Source organism: Arvicola amphibius, chromosome 10 (genome assembly GCF_903992535.2).
Source record: "Arvicola amphibius chromosome 10, mArvAmp1.2, whole genome shotgun sequence".
NCBI lineage: Eukaryota > Metazoa > Chordata > Mammalia > Rodentia > Cricetidae > Arvicola > Arvicola amphibius.
Window position 1 is genome coordinate 6,542,058 of NC_052056.1, and position 19,780 is coordinate 6,561,837.

General features: G+C 44.6%; 1 protein-coding gene across 3 annotated transcripts in view; it reads right to left on the bottom strand.

Annotated features, from left to right (window-relative positions):
• The window catches only part of Itsn1 (intersectin 1), a 179,817-nt gene that overhangs the window by 109,490 nt on the left and 50,547 nt on the right, over positions 1-19,780 (bottom strand). For all 3 annotated transcript variants that reach the window (XM_038345999.1, XM_038345998.1, XM_038345997.1), the window contains exons 2-5: positions 18,829-18,888; positions 16,229-16,321; positions 14,937-15,000; positions 5,749-5,909 (exon numbers count right to left, since the gene is read on the bottom strand). In XM_038345999.1, coding sequence (XP_038201927.1) covers positions 5,749-5,909; positions 14,937-15,000; positions 16,229-16,321; positions 18,829-18,856 — 346 coding nt within the window. In that variant the 5' untranslated portion in view covers positions 18,857-18,888. The remainder of the gene's footprint in view (positions 1-5,748; positions 5,910-14,936; positions 15,001-16,228; positions 16,322-18,828; positions 18,889-19,780) is intronic.

Genomic DNA, 19,780 nt, shown 5'->3' on the forward strand with positions numbered 1-19,780 from the left:
GTACTGAAGTTCAAAGGTCCTCCTCTGGTCAATGCAGTCTCTCCAGGTTGGCTCTGTTGCTGCTCCACTGTTCTGACCGCTTCCTAACTGACCGTTATCAAAGAACACACCTTCTAAGTTCATCATGGATAGTTCATACTTCAGGTCTAGAATCAGATATTTTCTTCTTCCCAAGAAATTCTGGTTTCCTATAGCAAAAAATGTTATGTCCGTGATCTGGGGATGCCAATCATTATTGAGACCTTTCCAGAGGAGAGAGGACAGACAAAGGTAGGTAGATGGACAGACTAAAGACTGGATACTCCCAGAGACCTCACAAGCGGGCCAAGGTTTGTCTCTGCTCCTTTGAAAATCCCTTTTTTAGGACATTAAAAATCTTTGGTTCATTCTTTCCCTGAGAATCCTGAATATGTCACTTAGTTTTCTTTTGCAACAATACACTGCTGTCAATGTCTGAAACTAATCTATTTTCCCTTACAAACCACATAGTTTCCTTTTCTGCATGTTCAAAATAGTATAATTTACCTTAGGGTTAGTCCTTTCAGGTTAGTACTATCAGACATACCCTTTCAAATCTATTTCAAGATAATGATCCTGAATTCATTTTACAGTTTGCTTTGTTCCCTGGTGGAAGATTCTTCATGAATTCCTACCCAACTTTTTCAAAATTTTAGTAGCTGTCAATTCTTTTTTATATCTACTGGTTCATTTTCTTCTAATTTTAAAAAAGGTTTTTATTCTCTTTAGAATAGTATCTCTGGGAGCTGGAGAGATAGCTCAGCGGTTAAGAGCACTGACTGCTCTTCCAGAGGACCCGGGTTCAATTCCCAGCACCCACATGGCAGCTCACAACTGTCTAAAAATGCCATTCCACAAGATCTGACACTTTCACACCAATGCACATAAAATAAAAAGTTAAATAAAAAAATAATAAAATAAAAAGAATAGTATCTCTGAAGTTGCCTGCAGCTTTGCCTTTGTTTTTAGAATAAAAGATTGTTGTTCATTCTTTGCTGAATCCTGCCACCTCACTTCTGGGATGTTCAAATCCCTTTAGGCTGGTGTCTGAAGTCCTGTATCAGGTCCACAGCATCCTGTAGTTTGTTTGAACTGATAGTATCACCATCAGCAGGGTGGAGTAACCTCAGCTGTGCCGTGTTTTTCTAATAATAACTTGGTGTAGGATGACCGGGCTCAAACCTTTCTGTCGCTTATTTGTACTGAGTCTGCTTTTTGAAATTTCCGGTCTGTGCCACCTTCACTTTCTTCTGCACCCCCTCCCTTGTCTCTTATTCTCCTCATTTACCTGACCTTGGGATGGGCCTGCTCCAGAAAAGGTCGAGGTGAGCTGGGTTGTTGTTTTGTTTTGTTTTGTTTGTGGTACCAGAGATTAAACCCAGGACCCCAACACAAGCTGAGCCAGTTTGAGTAGGGGGTGTGGAAACCGGACTGCCCAGATCTTTCTGCAGACCCCTGTGTGGGGCACTCAGGGAGTTCAGACACAGCTCTGACTGGCTGGATCTGATTTGTACGAATGCCTAGCAACTACTTTCTTGCTTCTCTTTCTCAACTACAGCAGACAGATGATTTTCTTTCCCCTGCCTCCTGTACTGACAGACTTACGTGGTTCTATTCTGCAAGTATTCCTTTCTTCAGCTTTTGTTGTATGCTGTGTGGCAAGTGTGAGAACATGTGTGTTTGCACATGTGTACAGGCAAAAAGTCGACTTTGAGTGTCCTCGAGAATCATTATCCACTTTCCTGAGGAAGGGTCACTTGCTGCAGCAGGAGCTTGCTTGTCCTTGTAGCTAGCTCCTTTTTCTAATAGTGAACAGGACGTCTGTACCTTTTAAATGGGGCTCTCAGCCCGCAAGAAGCTGGAGCAGGATCAGGAGTTGGATGCCAGTACCGGTGACACAGTATGATCCAGATGAGCCTGGACTACCAACTAAGATCTTTCTCAAAAAATGTGACACGGTTATTGTCCCTAGGTGATAGGACAGTAATTTTCACACTCAATTCTTCCTACATTTATAAATTAGTATCCATTACATAAACATGAGAAAAACTCCTCTCAACCCTCTATATGGGGGGGGGGGTGATATGAATCCAGCTCCCGGAGCAAGCTAACCATATGTTTTATTACTGAGCTACACACCAAGCACAGCTCTTCATTTGGAAAAAAAATACTAACAATGTTTATAGGTATTGAAAGTACAACGAAGGGAAGGAATTTCCAACCTGGGCTTAACTTTATTATTTACAGACACTAAAGGATCGGTTTATAGGCCATACCCGCCATCAACACTTACCACACAGCGCACCTGAAACAGGTAATTTTATGTCGACATATATCAACATGCATCATGCCGATGCCGATGCCTCATGCTTGATGGCTGCATAAATTACGCTAACCATGCTAAAACAGTCTAAGTCTTTCAAGACTTTTGAAAGGTCGATGCAGGCAAACTTCTAAGACACCTTATCTCTAGAACTACAAATTCTTCATCTTAAAGAAAGGAAAGTAACTTTGAAAGTGATGATAAGAAAGAAAATCTTATAATAAATAATATGTCAAACTTGTTACTAAAAAGACTGCACAAAACTAGTTAACAGTAAAAAAAAAAAAAAAAAAAAAAAAACCACCAACTGGAAAGCATCTTCCAAGTCTCTAAACGTTAAGCTCTTCTTACAGCAGAGTTTTCCCAGGCTGGCCTTACATTTGCAATCTTATCTTAGCACCTAGAAGCTGGTATTATAAGTCTGTGCCACCATTTCCAGCTCATTTATTACTTTAGCCCCAATGTAGACCTGAGACAGAACACCTGCCTAGGGCGGCACGACCCAAGCCTGATCCTGAGCCTGACAAGCCAGCAATGCAAAGTAAGCCAACTGCAAAGACTATCCTCCTCTCATCAAGCGATTCATTGTCTGTTGAGACGGGTCTGTCTCTGTGCATCTCTCAATGGCCCGGAACTCACCATATAGGCCAGGCTGGCCTTGACCTCATAGCAGTCCTCCTGCCTCTGCCTCCCAAGTGCTGGGACTGCTGGCTAAGGAGCTATCTTCTACCTAAATATATTTATTGGAGGCTAGGCCTGGAAGCCATTGCTTCCTATGGTGCTTACTCCTAATTCTTGGAATTCTCCTGCACCGCTAGAATTCTCCTCTCTACAGTTCTAGAGCATGCCAGGCGACCGGCCGCCATCTCCTCAGAGTCAAGCCCCATTCTGGTCCCTATGCAGACACTCACAGGGCGAAGGTCACTGAGCAGCCCACGCATCAAGCTCCATCAACACTTTCCTCCCCTTCTCTTGCTTCATCTCAGGAACAACCGCTCATGCGGTTGCTCACTCACTTCTCCCGGAAAGACTTCCCTGGCTACGGTGAGCAATTCCCGCCGTGCTCCTCAGCCTCCATTTGCAGAGCCTTCCCTTTGCCACAGCACTCAATGCTGCACCACACCAAGCTTTGGTTCCATATGCCCACACCACACTTCCCACTAAGACACTGGACCTCCCTAACACTGGCTGCATTCCAAACTCACCTACCTCTCTTGAAGACTCAATGACAGCCAGTTTTATTCCTCTCCAAAAATAAGCACACAAGGCTAATATAAGCAGGCGAGAACCACCATCCAAATCTAAATCGCTCTTCCCATTAAGCTAGGAGTGGAACTAGAAATACCAGTAAAGATTGACTGCGTCAACGTGACGGGCCTCTGTTCTTGCAGCCTTCCTTACACCCTCATGGTTCATTTATTTTCCTGGAATCAGTTAGGGAAAATGTTTATGTTACGAGAAGCAGGTGAGAAGACCCAGGCCGAGGCTGGCAGTGCAAGGTTCCCTCGGTAGCGGTGCAAGCCACTAAATAAACGTATGACACTAAGCAGTGAGCCCAGAAGTACGTCAAATAGAACAGCAGCATTGACAAGTTGAAAATCACGGAGCAGAGAAGGGGAAAACAAGTAACAGGGAAAGAACTGCACATAGTTTAGGGGAAAAGAAATGGGGCATCATTGTTCAACAGATCCTTTCTTCACACTGCAGAGTCTAAAACAAAACCAAACATGCCCTAGCTGTTTTAACACATAAGTCTGAACAAAAGTTAGCAGCAAGCACCTTCAGGGACTCACTGCAAAGCCCACTTGCACGGGCCTGCTAACTGCAAACACAAATCAAGTGGGTCTGTCTGGATGTCACTACGCTGCTCACTTGCACTCCTCATCTTTGCTCATGCATAGCTTTGTGCTTCTTCTCATAGACCCGTGTCCTGATAACCTAAAGATCTCCCCAAGCTCACGCCTTCCTCTTAGAAAAACCAGCTTTGTAGTCAAAGGTCCCCAAAAGAAAGACAATTTACAGTATTATGATTTGAATTTATAATGTCCCTTGTAGGCTGTTTTAAATGCTTATTGGTGCTATGTTGAGAGGTTTTTAAACCTTTAGGTGCCAGAAGGCACTATGCAAGTTTCCAAAGGAGGGAAGCACCAACAGTCCTACCTGACTATGATCCACAAATTACAATAATGATGAGCATTGGCATGATCACTAAGGGTGCATTAGTGGCCCACACACATTGACGGTAACCAACAACTCCCTAGTTGGATTTAAGACTCACTCAATGAAACAGAAATCCTGACTGGTAATAAAAACATAGCCGACTACCTAAGTCTAGTGAAGTCATGGATCTTGGAAAGGACCTGTAACAGTCACTTACCAACTCAGCATAATCCCTAACTACATTCTAAATATTTATACTCTACCCTCAGATGAGTGTAGTCTTCACCCTCATCAAGAAAACTCTCTCGCAACAGAGGGAGACCATTACAGAAAACTACAACCAATCAAAAGGCAGAGCCTTTTGTGGAGCCTGGTCACAAGAGATCCACCTAATACAGCTCCAGCACCTAAGGCTCAGGGACCATTGCGAAAGAGTGAGCAGAAAGATTCTACGAGTCAAAGGATCAGGGAGATTGCCATGAAAGTGTCACAGGAAATATCAGTAGCTACACTCGTGAGGTCTCACCAACACGACTACCTAACCACGAGCTGAACGAGGACACTAACAATAGACATACTAAGTGGAAGGCGGGTGGGGTCAGGAGGCCTCAACCCTACATAAAGAACTACAGGCAACTAAGAAATGCAGAGAAGAAATAGTCTTCCCCAGGGAAGAGTAGACCAATTGGTTATCCAGTGAGTAGTCCTGAAAACATACATACAAGCAACATTACACAGACTGAGCAGGTTACATTTACATATTCAGAAATACACACACATGCACATGCGTGCACACATGTAACAGTTAATGAGAAAAAGAGGCAATGAATCTGGAAGAGAGCAAGGAGAAGTGTATCAGAGGGTGGAAGGAAAGGGAAGGGGAAATGTGATCTCCAAAGAATTTTTAAAAAATTAAAAAGAAAAAAGAAAGATATCACAATCCAAGGGAACTATTTATGTACAAGGAAAAACAAAGACTCTGAAAATCCAAATGAATGTGAAAAGCAAGAGACAGAGCGCCGGCCGGTTCCTTAAACCCAGGGAGACTGAACCTCTCCCATTGTAATAACCTTTACCCTCGGGGTCGACGTGAACAGCATTACTTTCCTGAAAGCTGTCTTTTTCTTTTTTCTTTTTTAAAGATAAAACTACGCAAGAATTTCATTATTTCTGAGAGGAGAAAAGGGAAAATATCCATTTTTAAGACATACAACAAGATATAGGAACCAACTAATTTTCAGACTTACCAAATGCTGGTGCACTAGAAATAGCAACTGGCTGCTGCTTCATGACAGGGGGAAGCGCAGAGGGGAGCTGATATCCTTGGAGCTTCAGTTTGATAAGCTTCATAGCTATGGAAAACTCCACTTGATCCATTCTTCCGTCGTTATTCATGTCAGCTAGTGCCCTGCAAACCAGCAGCACAGACTCAAGACAACTGGACTACAAAAGGATCTTTCTCAACACCACTTCCTCGGGCACAGGCAAAGTAAGTGGCTCCTGTGCTCCTACAGAGAATAACAAAGAGTGAGCCTTCTCCACCAAGCCACAGGGGGCTGGGGGTGGGGCAGGGTAGAAAATCCAGCACATTTTATGTGACTATGTGGTACCTTGTACTCTGTTGAGACACTGAGGAACTTTCAGCCTGAATTTGATGACTTCTTACATTTTAAGAGATTTCATTTTAATAAAAAATGTTCTAAAATCAGATCGGGGTGGAGGTGACACAATTCTGACAATTCTACAAATCACTGAATGTGTCACGTGAATGATGTTGTAATTAAATGTTATTAAAATGGGATCTGGAGAAAGTTATTTCCAGAGACACTAAGTTAAATCCACTTCCTCTGTGGGGCTCTACATCCACAGGAGAAGGCGTGGCATGCGATCCGTTCTGGGAAAGTTCTCCAAGTCAGCTGCTTTAAAGCCCTGCCCTGCACGCTCACTGTAGAAGCTTGTGCTTGGGCGTGCACTCACTGTTTCAAAACGATCCTCAAGCATCCATGGCCCAAGTGGGATTTGTAGTGAGTTTTCAAAGACCACTTTCTCTCATGGAAAAGGAAGCAAAAGGCAAGACATGGCCCAACCCACTGTGCGCATTCATGAGAATATGAAAACCACTTTAGACTTCTTTTACCCACAGATGAAGACTGCAGTGCAGCCAAAGCATGTTTTTATTATCCTGTTTTTATTGTCCTGCAACAAACACCAAAGCTCCCTGAAAATGGCACGGCTGCAGAAGCCGGCAGTCATTCTGGAACATACAGAGCATGGAGCAGGAAGGAACATGACGGCAGCTCAGACAGGAGCTCAGGCAGGAGCTCGGGCCCTCTGCAGCCGTGACCCTCACAAACCACAAGCTTCTCTGCTCCTGTGAGCCTGAGCTCCACTTTCCTGGTGCTTCCTGTGTGCTCAGATTTACTGTTCTGCAAACAGCTTGCTCCCAACCTTTCCCGACTTCCTGCTGAATTATGCTTCTTTTTCCTGTCAGTTTAGAAGCATTCCCTATACACAGCATATTAACTATTTTACTGCAAACAGGTGAGTTTTAGTCTATTGATTTTGTGTGGATCTTTACTGTGTAGAAATTATACACTGTAGACACAAAATATTTATTTCATCAGCTTTTAAGTTTTCAGTCTTTAATTTGTTTTGTTACATTTTATTTGTTTTGTTTTCAAGAAAGGTCTCTCTGTGCATCCTTGGCTGGTCTGGAACTCGCTCTATAGACCAGGCTGGCCTCAAACTCACAGAGATCTGCCTGTCTCTGCCTCCAGAGTGCTGGGATTGAAGGTGTGCGCCACCACATTCGAATCTTTAGGCTAACTGTAATTCAGTGTTATTCAAGATCACAGCACTCCTCCAGACACACCCCACACTGTCAATCAATACTGACAAACCCTGTTCTCCGCTCACTGGACTGAAATACAGGCTGCTATGCTCTCGGAGTTCTTAGACCTCCAGATTAGCTTTCCTGAAACAACCCAGCATGAGCACCTACATAGCAGACCCGCTTGTAAAGGAGGAAGGTCGGGAGGCGCGTACTTGCAGTTCTCTTGCAGGGAGGTGGAGGCAGGCAGCTCCGCCCCTGGGTTTGCTGACCACTGACTGACCTGAGCCTCACCGGTGAGCCCAGACCCCAGTCAAAGACCATGTCTCGTGAACAAAAACAAAATGCAGAAGCTATAGAGATGGCTCAGCTGCTAAGACTGCTGGCTGCTCTTGCAGAGGACTCAGGTTCACTTCTCAGCACCTACATGGCTGGTAACAACTGTCTGTAATTCTAGTTCTTGAGGAAATCTGAAGCCCTTGTCTGGCCTGCTCAAGAATGGCACACACGATACATGATGTACTATATACACGCAGGCAAAACAATCATACAGATAAAAACTTTAACAAAAAGGAAAAAGCTCAGGACACAGGTTAACCTATAACTCCAGTTCCAAGAAAACCAAGAGCACCCCGCCACATGTGGCACATGCTCACACCAACACATACATATATGCATACACATAAATAAGATAAAACACCAAGCCAGGCAGTGATGGCACATGCTGTTAGTTCCAGCACTCAAGAGGCAGAGGCAGACGGATCTCGGTGAGTTTGAGGTCAGCCTGGTCTACAGAGTGAGTTCCAGGATAACCAAAGCTACACAGAGAAACCCTGTCTTAAAAAACCAAAATTGAAAAACAAACAAACAAACAAAAAACCCACCAAGGTGGACAGTTCCTAAGGAACAGCACCCAGAGTTTACCTCTGGCTTCCACACAGACATGCGCACCATGCACCTATGCACCCATGTGTGTGTACACACACACACACACACACACACCCGGGAGACGGGAGACGACAGGCCAGTGGGTTGCTATAGCTTGTTTGCTTCTGCACTAGATAGACACATTAGTTTGCTCAGCAAGAAAAATAATACGTATGTCTTTCAATTTCTTCTATTCCCTTTAATACGACAGACAGTATTTTCTTCCTATATGACACTTTCTTCATGCAACTTGTGAAATTTTATTGACAAAAGTATTTTATGGAATTTTGTCATCTTTACCAGACTTGTAAGTAGCTTATTTCCCTACATGTCTATTTCTTCGGTGTTTATTTTAAGCATGGAGTATTTTAGAGTCAGTGCCGTCACCGGTCTATAACCCCAGGAAACTCAGGAAACAGGGAGAAGGTTAAGAGATCCAGATCATCTTTGCTACATCAAAAATCCAAAACCACCCGAGGCTATATAAGCCCCCGACTCAAACAGACATATGAATTCTTAATAGTTATTTACGCTAGATTTAATTATCTTACTAAATGTCTAAGAATATCACTAACACAATAACCTAAGTGGAGAAGCAAAGGACACGACCTTTCTCTTCCTGCGTTCCTCGCGTCCTCAGCACAGGTTGTTTTGCCTATTAAGACACTTGTTCTGAGTTTGCAGACGCGGATTTAGTGCCTCACTGGTTAGAACAGTTCTCAGTAGTGACTGTTGCTAAACAGTCTAAGACAGAGTTCTGGGTAGCCTGAGCTAGCCTGCAACTCGCTACACAGAGAATGTCCATAAACTCCTGCTCCTCCAGGCGCTGAGATGCCACGGGGCGTGTTTTAAATTCATGAGCTAGTCAAAGGTGTTATCACTGCCTCTTCCACGCTGTACAGGAGCCCTGCCGCTGAGCATAGCCACAGTCACTGGAAGGGAGGCTCCTGTGTTTTGTTTAGTTTGCTTTTCAAGTCTCACCCCACAGCTGCCCAGCAGACAGTGCCTTCCTTTATCTGCTGAGACAAACACCAAGGCTGACAGAACTGCACGCCGCAGTGGATCTCCCGCCTCTGGTCCTGCTGTCAGACACACACTCTGGAAGTCACTTGCTTGGGTTTGCATCTGTGTTCATGCTGGGACCTGGTGGCCACTGAGCTGCTCTATTCTGTAAAAGTTTTCAGATTTAAAGGATACCAATAAGGTGACAATCCTTCCTTCTTCTGCAAAGCATTTTTAACATGCTCAGCTATTTTAAATGCTTTACAGGGGAGAAAGAGTCCGCTCACAGCAACACGCATACTTTATTTACGTTTAAATAAAGAGTCAAGCAGATGCCCACCCTCCACTACTCCTCCTGAAAAGTTGTTGGCGGAGACTAGAAACATTCAATGTGAGATCCATGGGGTAAGGGAGGAGAGACTTTTTTTTTAATTTTTTTTTTTTTTTTTTTTGGTTTTTCAAGACATGGTTTCTCTAGTTTTGGAGCCTGTCCTGGAACTTGCTCTTGTAGATCAGGCTGGCCTCGAACTCACAGAGATCCGCCTGCCTCTGCCTCCCAAGTGCTGGGATTAAAGGCGTGTGCCACCACCACCCAGTGAGAAGAGACTTTTTAAATAAGAGTTTATTAGAATAATTTAGTGCTTCAAAACCTCTTTCCACTCCCTTTGGGTAAGGAGAAAGAAGCCAGTCAGGCTCCTAGCACAGCTCTAACATCTAGCTGAACGCCCAGTCTACAATTCTCAAGGATATTCCCTTAACAACCAAAACTATTAAAAAATCTCCAGTAACAGAGAGCCCAGAGGAAGTTCTGGAAATACAGCAACTCGGCAAAGCTCAGCCCTCTACTCCTTCCCTCTTGGCACCTGACACAGCAGAGCCCAGCTGCCTTTCTACAGCACTGCCCAAGACCTCTGGCAAAAAGAAAATACATTGGCTCTGACATCCTTTTTATAGTCAACTGTAGCTATTTCTCCAATGAACTCTGCACCAGTTCCTCCCAAAGTCAGTAAATCTGGATAATATTAACATCAAATCTAAAAAACTTCAGAAGTAAAAAAGCATGCTAAACCCAGCAAGTAACTGCTGCACACTGAGACTGGAAACTGACTTTGAAATCTGAGATCAGCCATGTATCAGAGGTGGTGCCATATAACAAGAGGCGGGTGAGGAAGGAGCAGAGATGTGAGATGCCAAGTGTGGTGACTGAGTGGTAAATGCTGCCCATAGTCTCTGGCATCTGAAAGTTTGGTCTCCCCCGGCAGCCCTGTTTGCTGGGCCTGGCATCTGAATGTTTGGTCTCCCCCCGCAGCCCTGTTTGCTGGGCCTGGCATCTGAAAGTTTGGTCTCCCCCGGCAGCCCTGTTTGCTGGGCCTGGCATCTGAATGTTTGGTCTCCCCCTGGCAGCCCTGTTTGCTGGGCCTCGGAGGAAGTGTGTCACTGGGGGTGGGCTCTCTGCTTCCTGCTTGTGGTCAGGTGTGAGCCCTCAGCTGTGCCTGATGCCATGCCTGGTGCTGGCTGCCAGTTTCCCAATGTGAAGGTGACGGGCTCTTACTGTCAGCACAAAATACACCCTTCCTCCTCTAAGTTGCCGTATCGTGGTGTTTTATCACAGAAATAGAACTACAAAGTAACTATCCCACCAATGGCATACTTTTCTTATTTTCTTCTACAAACAAATCATACACCACTCTGACACATGGCTGGGAAAATTCCTATAACTCCACATGGAAGGAAACCACATAATCATTTACTTAGAGCCAGCAACCGCATGCTTATGAATTGACTCTGAAGGTACATTTCCAACGACATAAAAACACACAGCTAGGAGCTGCTCATCACAGAATCATCTGTAATCACTACATTATCAGTAAACACAATGCACAGGAAATGACCGGCCTGAGGAAACATGGGACACGGGAGAGAAGCACTACCGCACGCCCGACACCATGAGCTGTGGAAATGAGAAGGAGATGAGAAGGTGGAGCGATAGCTGGTTCCCAGAAGCTACACATAAGCACCAAACAGTCTATGTTCTGTGCCTGCTTTTTACCACGACAATAACCAACCATAACAAGGAACAGCTATGTCAGTGGGGAGATGAAATGAAGAGCGAACAGGGAGGACTTCCCAGAATGCCCCCGTGTACACTGCTGCTTTCAGACCTTGTTAATGAGACCTGCAGAGGTCTTCAGGAGGTCGCTGCTCCACACAGACGTGTCACAGGCTACTCATCTGCCATTTGGTGCCCATTAAGGCCAAGCAATAAGGAAAATTAAAGCAGTTTGGTCACTCATTCAATAAAAATATTAAGTATGAGAGCACTTGCTACGGTGTGAGCGCTAGGAACTAAAGACAGACCAGGTCTCTGTCTTTTCATTTAAAACAAGTCAGATATGGCTAAGGCCAGAGAGAAGGGCTGGGTTTGAGGTTCAGGGCAAGGCCCTTTCTCCAGCATGCTCAAGGCTGTGCTATGGAGACTCACCACTGAGAAGTGGAGCTGGGACTGGGAGAGGGGACAAAGTCATCAAAGAGCATCTCTCCGCAGGGTGACAAGACAGTGAGCAGTTATGTGAGTTCTACAACTCCAAAAAGGAGAAACACCATTACAGTGGTCCCGAGGCAAGGAGAGACCTGCCCTGTGAGGAACACAGGGGTCAGCTTCTGGAGCAGATGCTGTGGGAGAGAGGGAGGGAAGGTAAGAGCTGAGAGGAGGGGAGACAGCAAGAGCAGGACCATGCTGGGCTTGAGCATTCAGTGGCAGCTTTGGAGAGTTTTTTTGGTTGTTTTGTTTGTTTGTTTGTTTTTTGTTTTTTTGGAGAGTTTTAATTAACTGATTATACTGTGTATGAGTATTTGCCTGCATGTATGTATGTATGTATGTATGTATGTATGTATGTATGTATGTATGTATGTGTGCCATGTTGCCCTCAGAGGTCAAAGAGGGCACTGGATTCCCTGGAACTGGAGTAACAAACAGTTATGAGTTTCCCTGTGCATGCTGGGAATTGAGCCTTCTCTCCAGCCCCTTAATGGAGAGTTTTAAATGTCTGTTTCCAGAGGGGCAGGAGTTCATTTTTAAGGCTGATCTCATGCAGCCCAGGTTGGCCTTAAACTCTGGATCCTCCTGCTTTTCTACCTTCAAAGTGCTTTGACTATAAGCAGGCACCATCATGCTCAGTGTGGGTTCACTTTTTAAAAACAGCTGTATTTTGTTTTCGATTGTGTGTATGCATCTGTGAACATGAACACCAGCATCTTTGGAGGCCACAGGGCTCAGATCCCTTGGAGCTAGAATTACAGGCAGTTGTGAGCAGTCCAGTGTTGGTGCTAGGAACTGAACTCAGTCCCTCTGCAGCAGCTCTGGAAAGCAGTTGGAAATTTTATGAAACGAGACCTGCTAAGAAGCTGGGCTAAGAGAAGCAAGCTGCCTTTGAGCCCGGCTCCAACACCCATTTACTCAGTAACTCACAGTGGTACTTAACTCTTCAAGTCCGTTTTAAAACTGTCACAAATGACAGCTTTTCCATTCTCACACCCGTGTGTTTCCCTGGATGGACTCTGCCACAGGCAATCCTTCATGGCTCTGATCTGAGGAGAAAGAGAGTTCTGCATCTGGCCTGCCTCCTGTCTCCTGGTGTTGCGGCTGTAGGGCTAATGAGCAGACTATCTCAGAAGCCGCTGTGGTGTTTTGTAGAAGTGTATTCCAGTTAACTAGTTCCTGGACTCTTGAACTATGACCTACTCAGTCTTGGGAACTGCGTGTCTCCACAGTAGGATTTCCAGGGAAGACTCTGATGAGGAAAACTGAATTCTCTGAAGGAGTTAGGTTAGAGTATGAAATGCCAGATTATAACAATAGCCAACAATGATACAGCTCCTAGAAATCACCCTCCTAGGAAGGAATGGGAAGGAAACTGGCAGATACCGTTTTGGCAACTAAAATATTTAGAATTATTCCCATCTTACCCTGGTGTTAAGAAGAAGAGGGCAGAGAGGACAGACAGAGCCCTGTAATCTTTGCTACTTAGGAGGCTAAGGAAGGAAGACTAAAATTCAAGGCTATGGTGGGCAACTTAAGCAAAACTTTGCATGAAAATAGGGCGGTTTATTTATTTAGGTCTTTCAAGACAGGTTTTTTTTTTCTGTGTGTGGCCCTAGCTGTCTAGAAACTCACTCTGTAGACCAGATTGGCCTCAGACTCAGAGAGATCCGCCTGCCTCTGCCTCTGGAATGCTGGTATTAAAGGCGTGCGCCACCACTGCCCGACCAAAATAAAATTTTAAAAGATGGGGACACAGGGACACAATCCAACATGAGCACTTGGGTGGCACACCTCCAAGGGGCTGGGTTCAATCCTCAGTAACGAAGTTTTTGGTATCTTCTTTGTTCTCGTCCCTGAGATGGGGTCCCATGCTATAGCTCACATTGGTCTGTGTATGAGTCCTCAAGTGCCCTGGGCTAGAGCGCCTGGTGGTAAGATGCTCCATGAATGAAATTTCAGTCGTTGGTTGTATCATCAGACAAGCACAAGTCAGTGCGGGAGCCCTGGAAAGCAGGTTCTAGAGATAGCCTTAATGGAGGGAACAGCACCGCACCAGGCTGCAACCCAAAAGAAGCCTGTGAGGGTCCAAACAGACCCCACACAAGTGCATCTCAATTCTGATACCAAAGTGAGTGGACACAGCTCCTGTGCCCGCTTGACGTGACTTCCTGCACATGCACTTCCTGTTTCTCGGAGCCTTTACTTCTCTAGCTCAAATGGACAGTTAGAACTGGAATAGTGTCATGGAAGCAAGCTCACTAGTGGAAAGAAGGAAAGAGACTGGCTGCCAAAATACTGACAACCAGGAAAAAAGATGGCAGACAACCAAAGACAGCACAGGACTCTGGCGTTATTGCTTTTCTATCCGGATACACCTGATACAACAGTGTGTATGTTATACGACCCAGTAAATAGCTGAAAAGTATAGTAGGGTGGAAGATCCAGTCTCTGATGTAAGACCTACCTTTCTGGGTTTTCTTTTGATGGCCTATGATATGACGTGTCAAGCCACACACTAAATCCATCATGTATAGTTTTTCTGCTAATCCACTCAAGTTTATAAAAGAAAATACAAACATGCCAATTATCTAGATTAAAAACCAAGATCGAAAATGGCAAATAAATGTGCCCAATAGCAGAGACAGAAAGTGCTACACCTAGGACTACAAACTCCTTCTTTATATCAAGTGTTCTCCGTAACACCAGCACACTCAAAGCATGGAGTTACGGTCTAGGTACCGCTCCATCTCCAGGACCTGACAGCCTGTTCTACTCAGGCTCTTCAGCAGAAATCAACGCGCACTTTGCAGTGTACGAAGCACCAGTTATTCTGCTGCTAATTCTCAGAATCCAGAAGGGAAGACGGGAGCACACGAGTGAGTGTGAGTGACATGCACGGAGCCAACACCAATGTGGGAAACTACCCACATCTGGACATCCCAGCACAACTGCATGTTTGTGCACAGTGCACCTCTCAAACGGCAGCCCTTTGCAAAAGCATTCTCTGCGAAGACGCAACAGGATAGTCCAGGCTAGACTTGCATGCTCTTTCTACATAAGAAATTGTATTTCCAAACAAATAGAGAAAGACGGTGTTTTATTTTATATTCTGCTCATACAAAATTTCAGCTTACCATATTTGCGCTAAGACAGGCTGAGGTAACCCAGATTGAAAAAAAAAGTTCCTTGCTTGATCACCTGTAAAAAAAAAAAGTGGGAAAGATTTCAGAAAAAAAAACAGAGGAGCAGCAGCTGACAGGAATCCTCTTATAGCAAAATTCTAAAATTATTGAGGAGGCTGGTTATCCTATGAACACAAATGACCCCTTGGGAAAGGTCCGAGGTCTCTAATAATTAATCCATAACAAACACCTGACTCAATACTTGAAAAGACCTGGGTATTTGCTGGGAAAGACCATCCAATTGAGGCTGTGGTTAAACAAGATGAGCTACCCAAACCGCCCCCAGGCTGGTGCAACTGAGAGTCCTGGAGAGTGCAGAGTGGGGCCTGGTGAAGTCGGAGGCCAGCAACAGAACCTCAGTCCTGACCTGCACCGGTGAGCTAATATGAGCCTTTCTGTTTTAGCACCTGATCTACAGAGCATTTTGTCACAATAAGAGAATCGCATATAAGAAGACACACAGAGGACTCCTTAGTTGACAACACTATGAAAGGATTTTACTATGTTGACACTTGACACTAACAGAACAGGCAACACCAAAAAAAAAAAAAAAAAAAAAACAAAAAAAAAAAAAACAAAAAAAACCCCGAATCCTGCTGATCAGTCAATTGGAGATCTATCATAAAACAAATACAAACACCTCCTAGGAAACCAGAGTTCCTCTTCCTGCAGGGAACTGCTGAATGGTGACCAAAGAGCCAAGGTCACAGAAAGGCAGGGAAAGGACTTTGAGATAGCAATAAAACCCTTAGGAAGTGTTTGATGTCTGTTGTTTTCCCAGGCCAGTCAGGATTAGAACTGCAGCTTCAGGGCACAGACTGGACCCTATTTAAAGAATGCAGTCCTAAGACAAATTCCATCAGAAAGATGTCCCCGCAGGTGGCCTGACAATCATGAAGAACTGTAAAAGGTCTGAAGGTGTTACAAAAGAAGCAGTTGAAAAATATAGGCTTGAGGGCCCAAGAGCACTGTGGGCAAAAGTTCACCCCAGACCTGAGCCCCTGAGCTGGACTGCTGAAAATCACGGGCAGACAGGAGGAGAGAGCTGACTCCACAAAGCTGCCCTCTACCTCCTCCACACACCCATGATGGCCCCAAAACACACGCTGACAGCAACAACAAAAATACAGGGACAAGACGGGGACAGAACGGATTAAATGCCCACTGGTCATATGTGCCCACTTCCACTCTGCCTGACAGATTTTCTACTGCTCAGGGAGAAAGCATAGGTACTGGCTACACACCAGTGATAAATCCAGATATCGGCTTCAGACTATGGAACTGTTGATCATGCTTGGCTCTTTCCTCCACAGTTATGGCCCAGATGTCCAGGCTACCTGCAGTCCAAACACAAGAAGACAATTATTCAACAAGAAGAGTAAGATGTTCAAACACATGATGTCCAAAGTTCTGTCGGTATGCTATAAATGGTGTAATAAACCACTGTCCTTGGAGGACATGTGTTTAAAGTCTAAAATTAAGAAGAAAGCAATTTTTAAAATAGCACAAATACTTTCTAGAAACTTGTCCCATAACTCTACATTTAGGTTTATATGAAGACATAATAAGTCCATATTTTATTTACATAAAACTAAGAAGCCAGGCACTGGTGGCACACGCCTTTAATCCCAGCACTCGGGAGGCAGAGGCAAGGCAGATCTTTGTGAGTTCGAGACCTGCCTGGTCTACAAGAGCTAGTTCCAGGACAGGCTCCAAAGCTACAAGGAAACCCTGTCTCGAAAAACCAAAACCAACCAAACAAACAATAAAACTAAGAAACAGACTAAGGTACCTGAGGCCTATAAAACTCTACCTTCAGGTGCCTAAAATGTCACCAGTAAAAATTATGAAAATCTAAGATGAGTATTAAATAAAAGCAGTGGTGGTGGTAAGGGCAGGTAGTACTGGTGGGGAGGGTGATGGTGGTACTGCCAGTGGTGGTGGTGGTAGAGGAGGAGGAGGAGGTGGTGGTGGTGGTGGAGGAGGAGGAGGAGGAGGTGGTGGTGGTGGTGGAGGAGGAGGTGGGGTGGTGGTGGTGGAGGAGGTGGTGGTGGTGGAGGAGGAGGTGGTGGTGGTGGTGGAGGAGGAGGTGGTGGTGGTGGAGGAGGTGGTGGTGGTGGTGGAGGAGGAGGTGGTGGTGGTGGTGGAGGAGGAGGCGGTGGTGGTGGTGGTGATGGTGGTGATGGTGGAGGAGGAGGAGGCGGTGGTGGTGGAGGAGGAGGCGGTGGTGGTGGTGGTGGTGGAGGTGGCAGCACTCCAACACAACTAAAGTCTTGTGACTCTATGAAAATATGCAAGTATCGGGTAATGGTTGTATGACTCAGAAAATGCACTAATGGTCACCAAACGGCACAGTTAAAAGTAGTCAATTGTATGAAGTTTATATCATGCCTCACGGAAGCTGATTCTGAAAATGGATATTCTGATAAAACTAATGGTCAAACACAGAACACACGTTTTATCAGAGTATTCATTTTCAGAAGCAACTTCAGTGAGGCACAAGTCAAACAAATATGTGTCTTCAGTCCCTGGTCTTCCAAAACAAGCTCACTAAAATAATTCTGGATGATGGACGAGAAACTGTGGGAGCGGACACTGTCCCCAAGCTGGGAACGTACAATGCCGGTGTTTTACACAGTGCTACTGTGCCCAGAACATACTAACTAACACCCTCCTCTCTGCAGGGTAGGGGGCGACAGTGACAGGCAGCCTCCATTCAGATGCTAGGGCTAAGCACTGTGTCATGTGACTCAGAAAAGCTCCTGACATGGATCCCTCTCCCCTCGCAGGCCAGCAGCCCTACAAAGGTGAAGGGACTTCCACAATCCTCTTGAGCTTCATGCTTACAAAATGAAAACCAAAAATAAACAAATAAAATTATATAGTTAATTAAGAAGGCAAAACAAAAAAAAAAAAATCCCTGTAACAAAAAAAAAATTACTGAAGATCTGGAAAAGTCTGCACGTGTCTGTCTGTAATTCCAGAGAATTTCACAGGTGTGCCCAGGTGACACAAGGTGCCCTCTTACTCTCTTGACAACGGACACAGGAAGTCTGCTTTTTACATTTCGTTGGGGTTTTTGGTAACACTGGAACCTGAAAGGGCAGGCCAGCTTTGTGCTCTGTTCACAGCCCTGCCGAGATCACCTGTGAGCATGGCACATTGTTTCGTTACTGGGGTCTGGGCTGAAGGACCACTAGGCGACAGAGTGCTTGCCGAGCATACTCTAGGCCCTAGGTGCAATCTCCACCCTGACAAAGGAAACAAGGCGTGCATGAATATCGTGCTTCAAATGCAGGCTTTGAAAGAGTATGACATGATCCGCTCAGTTCAACAGGTAAAGTGTGCAACAAGACGCTGAGGCGGGCAGGGTCAGAGCAAGGAGGGAAGTGCCAACTACCCACGTACCTTGTTTGGATATCAATTTGAGAAAAAATAATAAAAAAACTGCCTAAAGTTGAAGTGAATACAATGTAAATTTTATAGGTGGAATACATGTATGAATTGGTAATGGTATTATACTCTAGTTTCTATCATTTAGTAAATAAACACACTAAAATCTTCAGGGATTAAAGGTTAAGATGTCTTAGAGTTACTTTAAAACAAACCAACGAAATAAAATGGAGTCCAAATGGATACCTTGAAGCATATCTCAAGGTAGCTACGAGGGTGGACAGTGTAACTTTCTCTATTGAGCTTGTTTGTTGTCGTGGTAATGAAGACTAAACACAGAACTGTATTCCTAAATTACGTCCCAGCCCAACTCAACTCTATTAATTCATCAGAAACACCCCATCACGGCCCCAACCTCTATTGAAATTTGAAACAAATTTTCAAAACTTACCACCAAAAGGTGTTGGAAACTGAGCCATGGTTCTGTTACGTTTACCTTGCTGATTGACGCCTGCAATTAAAATGTAACAGGAAGTTTAGGAAAACTTCAGGTCTGCATATAAACACACTGACATGCTGTCATGTTTTCAGATAGGCACTGTTTACTGGCGGCTCCTTTAAGAGGCTTCCTGACTCAGCATTAGCAGCAAAAACTGCAGCTCCTTTAAGAGACAGCTTCCGGGTTCATGCTGATGGCAGGAATGGCTATGGCTCTTGGAGCGTGCTGCAAGTTACTTGGTGGCAGCATGGGCCAGCTGCTTCCCAGACTTGAGGTGGAGAGCACAGCTCCCACCTGGCGGCCCCAGAGCTGGCAGTGAACTACCTCCACCATGTTAAAAGGCCGAGAGAGCGGAGCCAGTGTCCAGGACTGCCACAATCATGCTGCTTACTGTTTTAAAATACTTCTTGTCAGAAAAGGATTTCAGATACACAATAGGGCGGATTCAGCCATAAAAGACCTCTAAACAAGACACAGGGTTTTTAAAGATGTATGTAGGCTTGGGAGAGAGAGGAAAAAGTATAGACAGTTATAAAAAGAAGTAAATAGTTCTTAAAAAGAAAACAAAGTCTTTAAAGACAGTAAAAGTAATATAAAAGAGTGCAGACAGACGGGTTAAAGGAACAAAAATAATAAAGAAAAGGTCAAAGATGGAAAAGACACAGAGAGTCTGGATTATGTATATTATTGTATTTTCTTTGACTAGTTTGACTGTTAATGAGTTAACTGCTGAAAAAATATTTGATCCTGGGGGCTGATAAGCTTTTTTTTTAAAGGTATCTTGACTTCAAAATTTGAGTCTAAGAATGTTACTTTGGAAAAGAGGTTCTGCTTTTGTTTCCATAGAAGATGAGAACCTGTGGATTCCTTCCAGACTAATGTGGTTTGATGGAACAAGATTCCC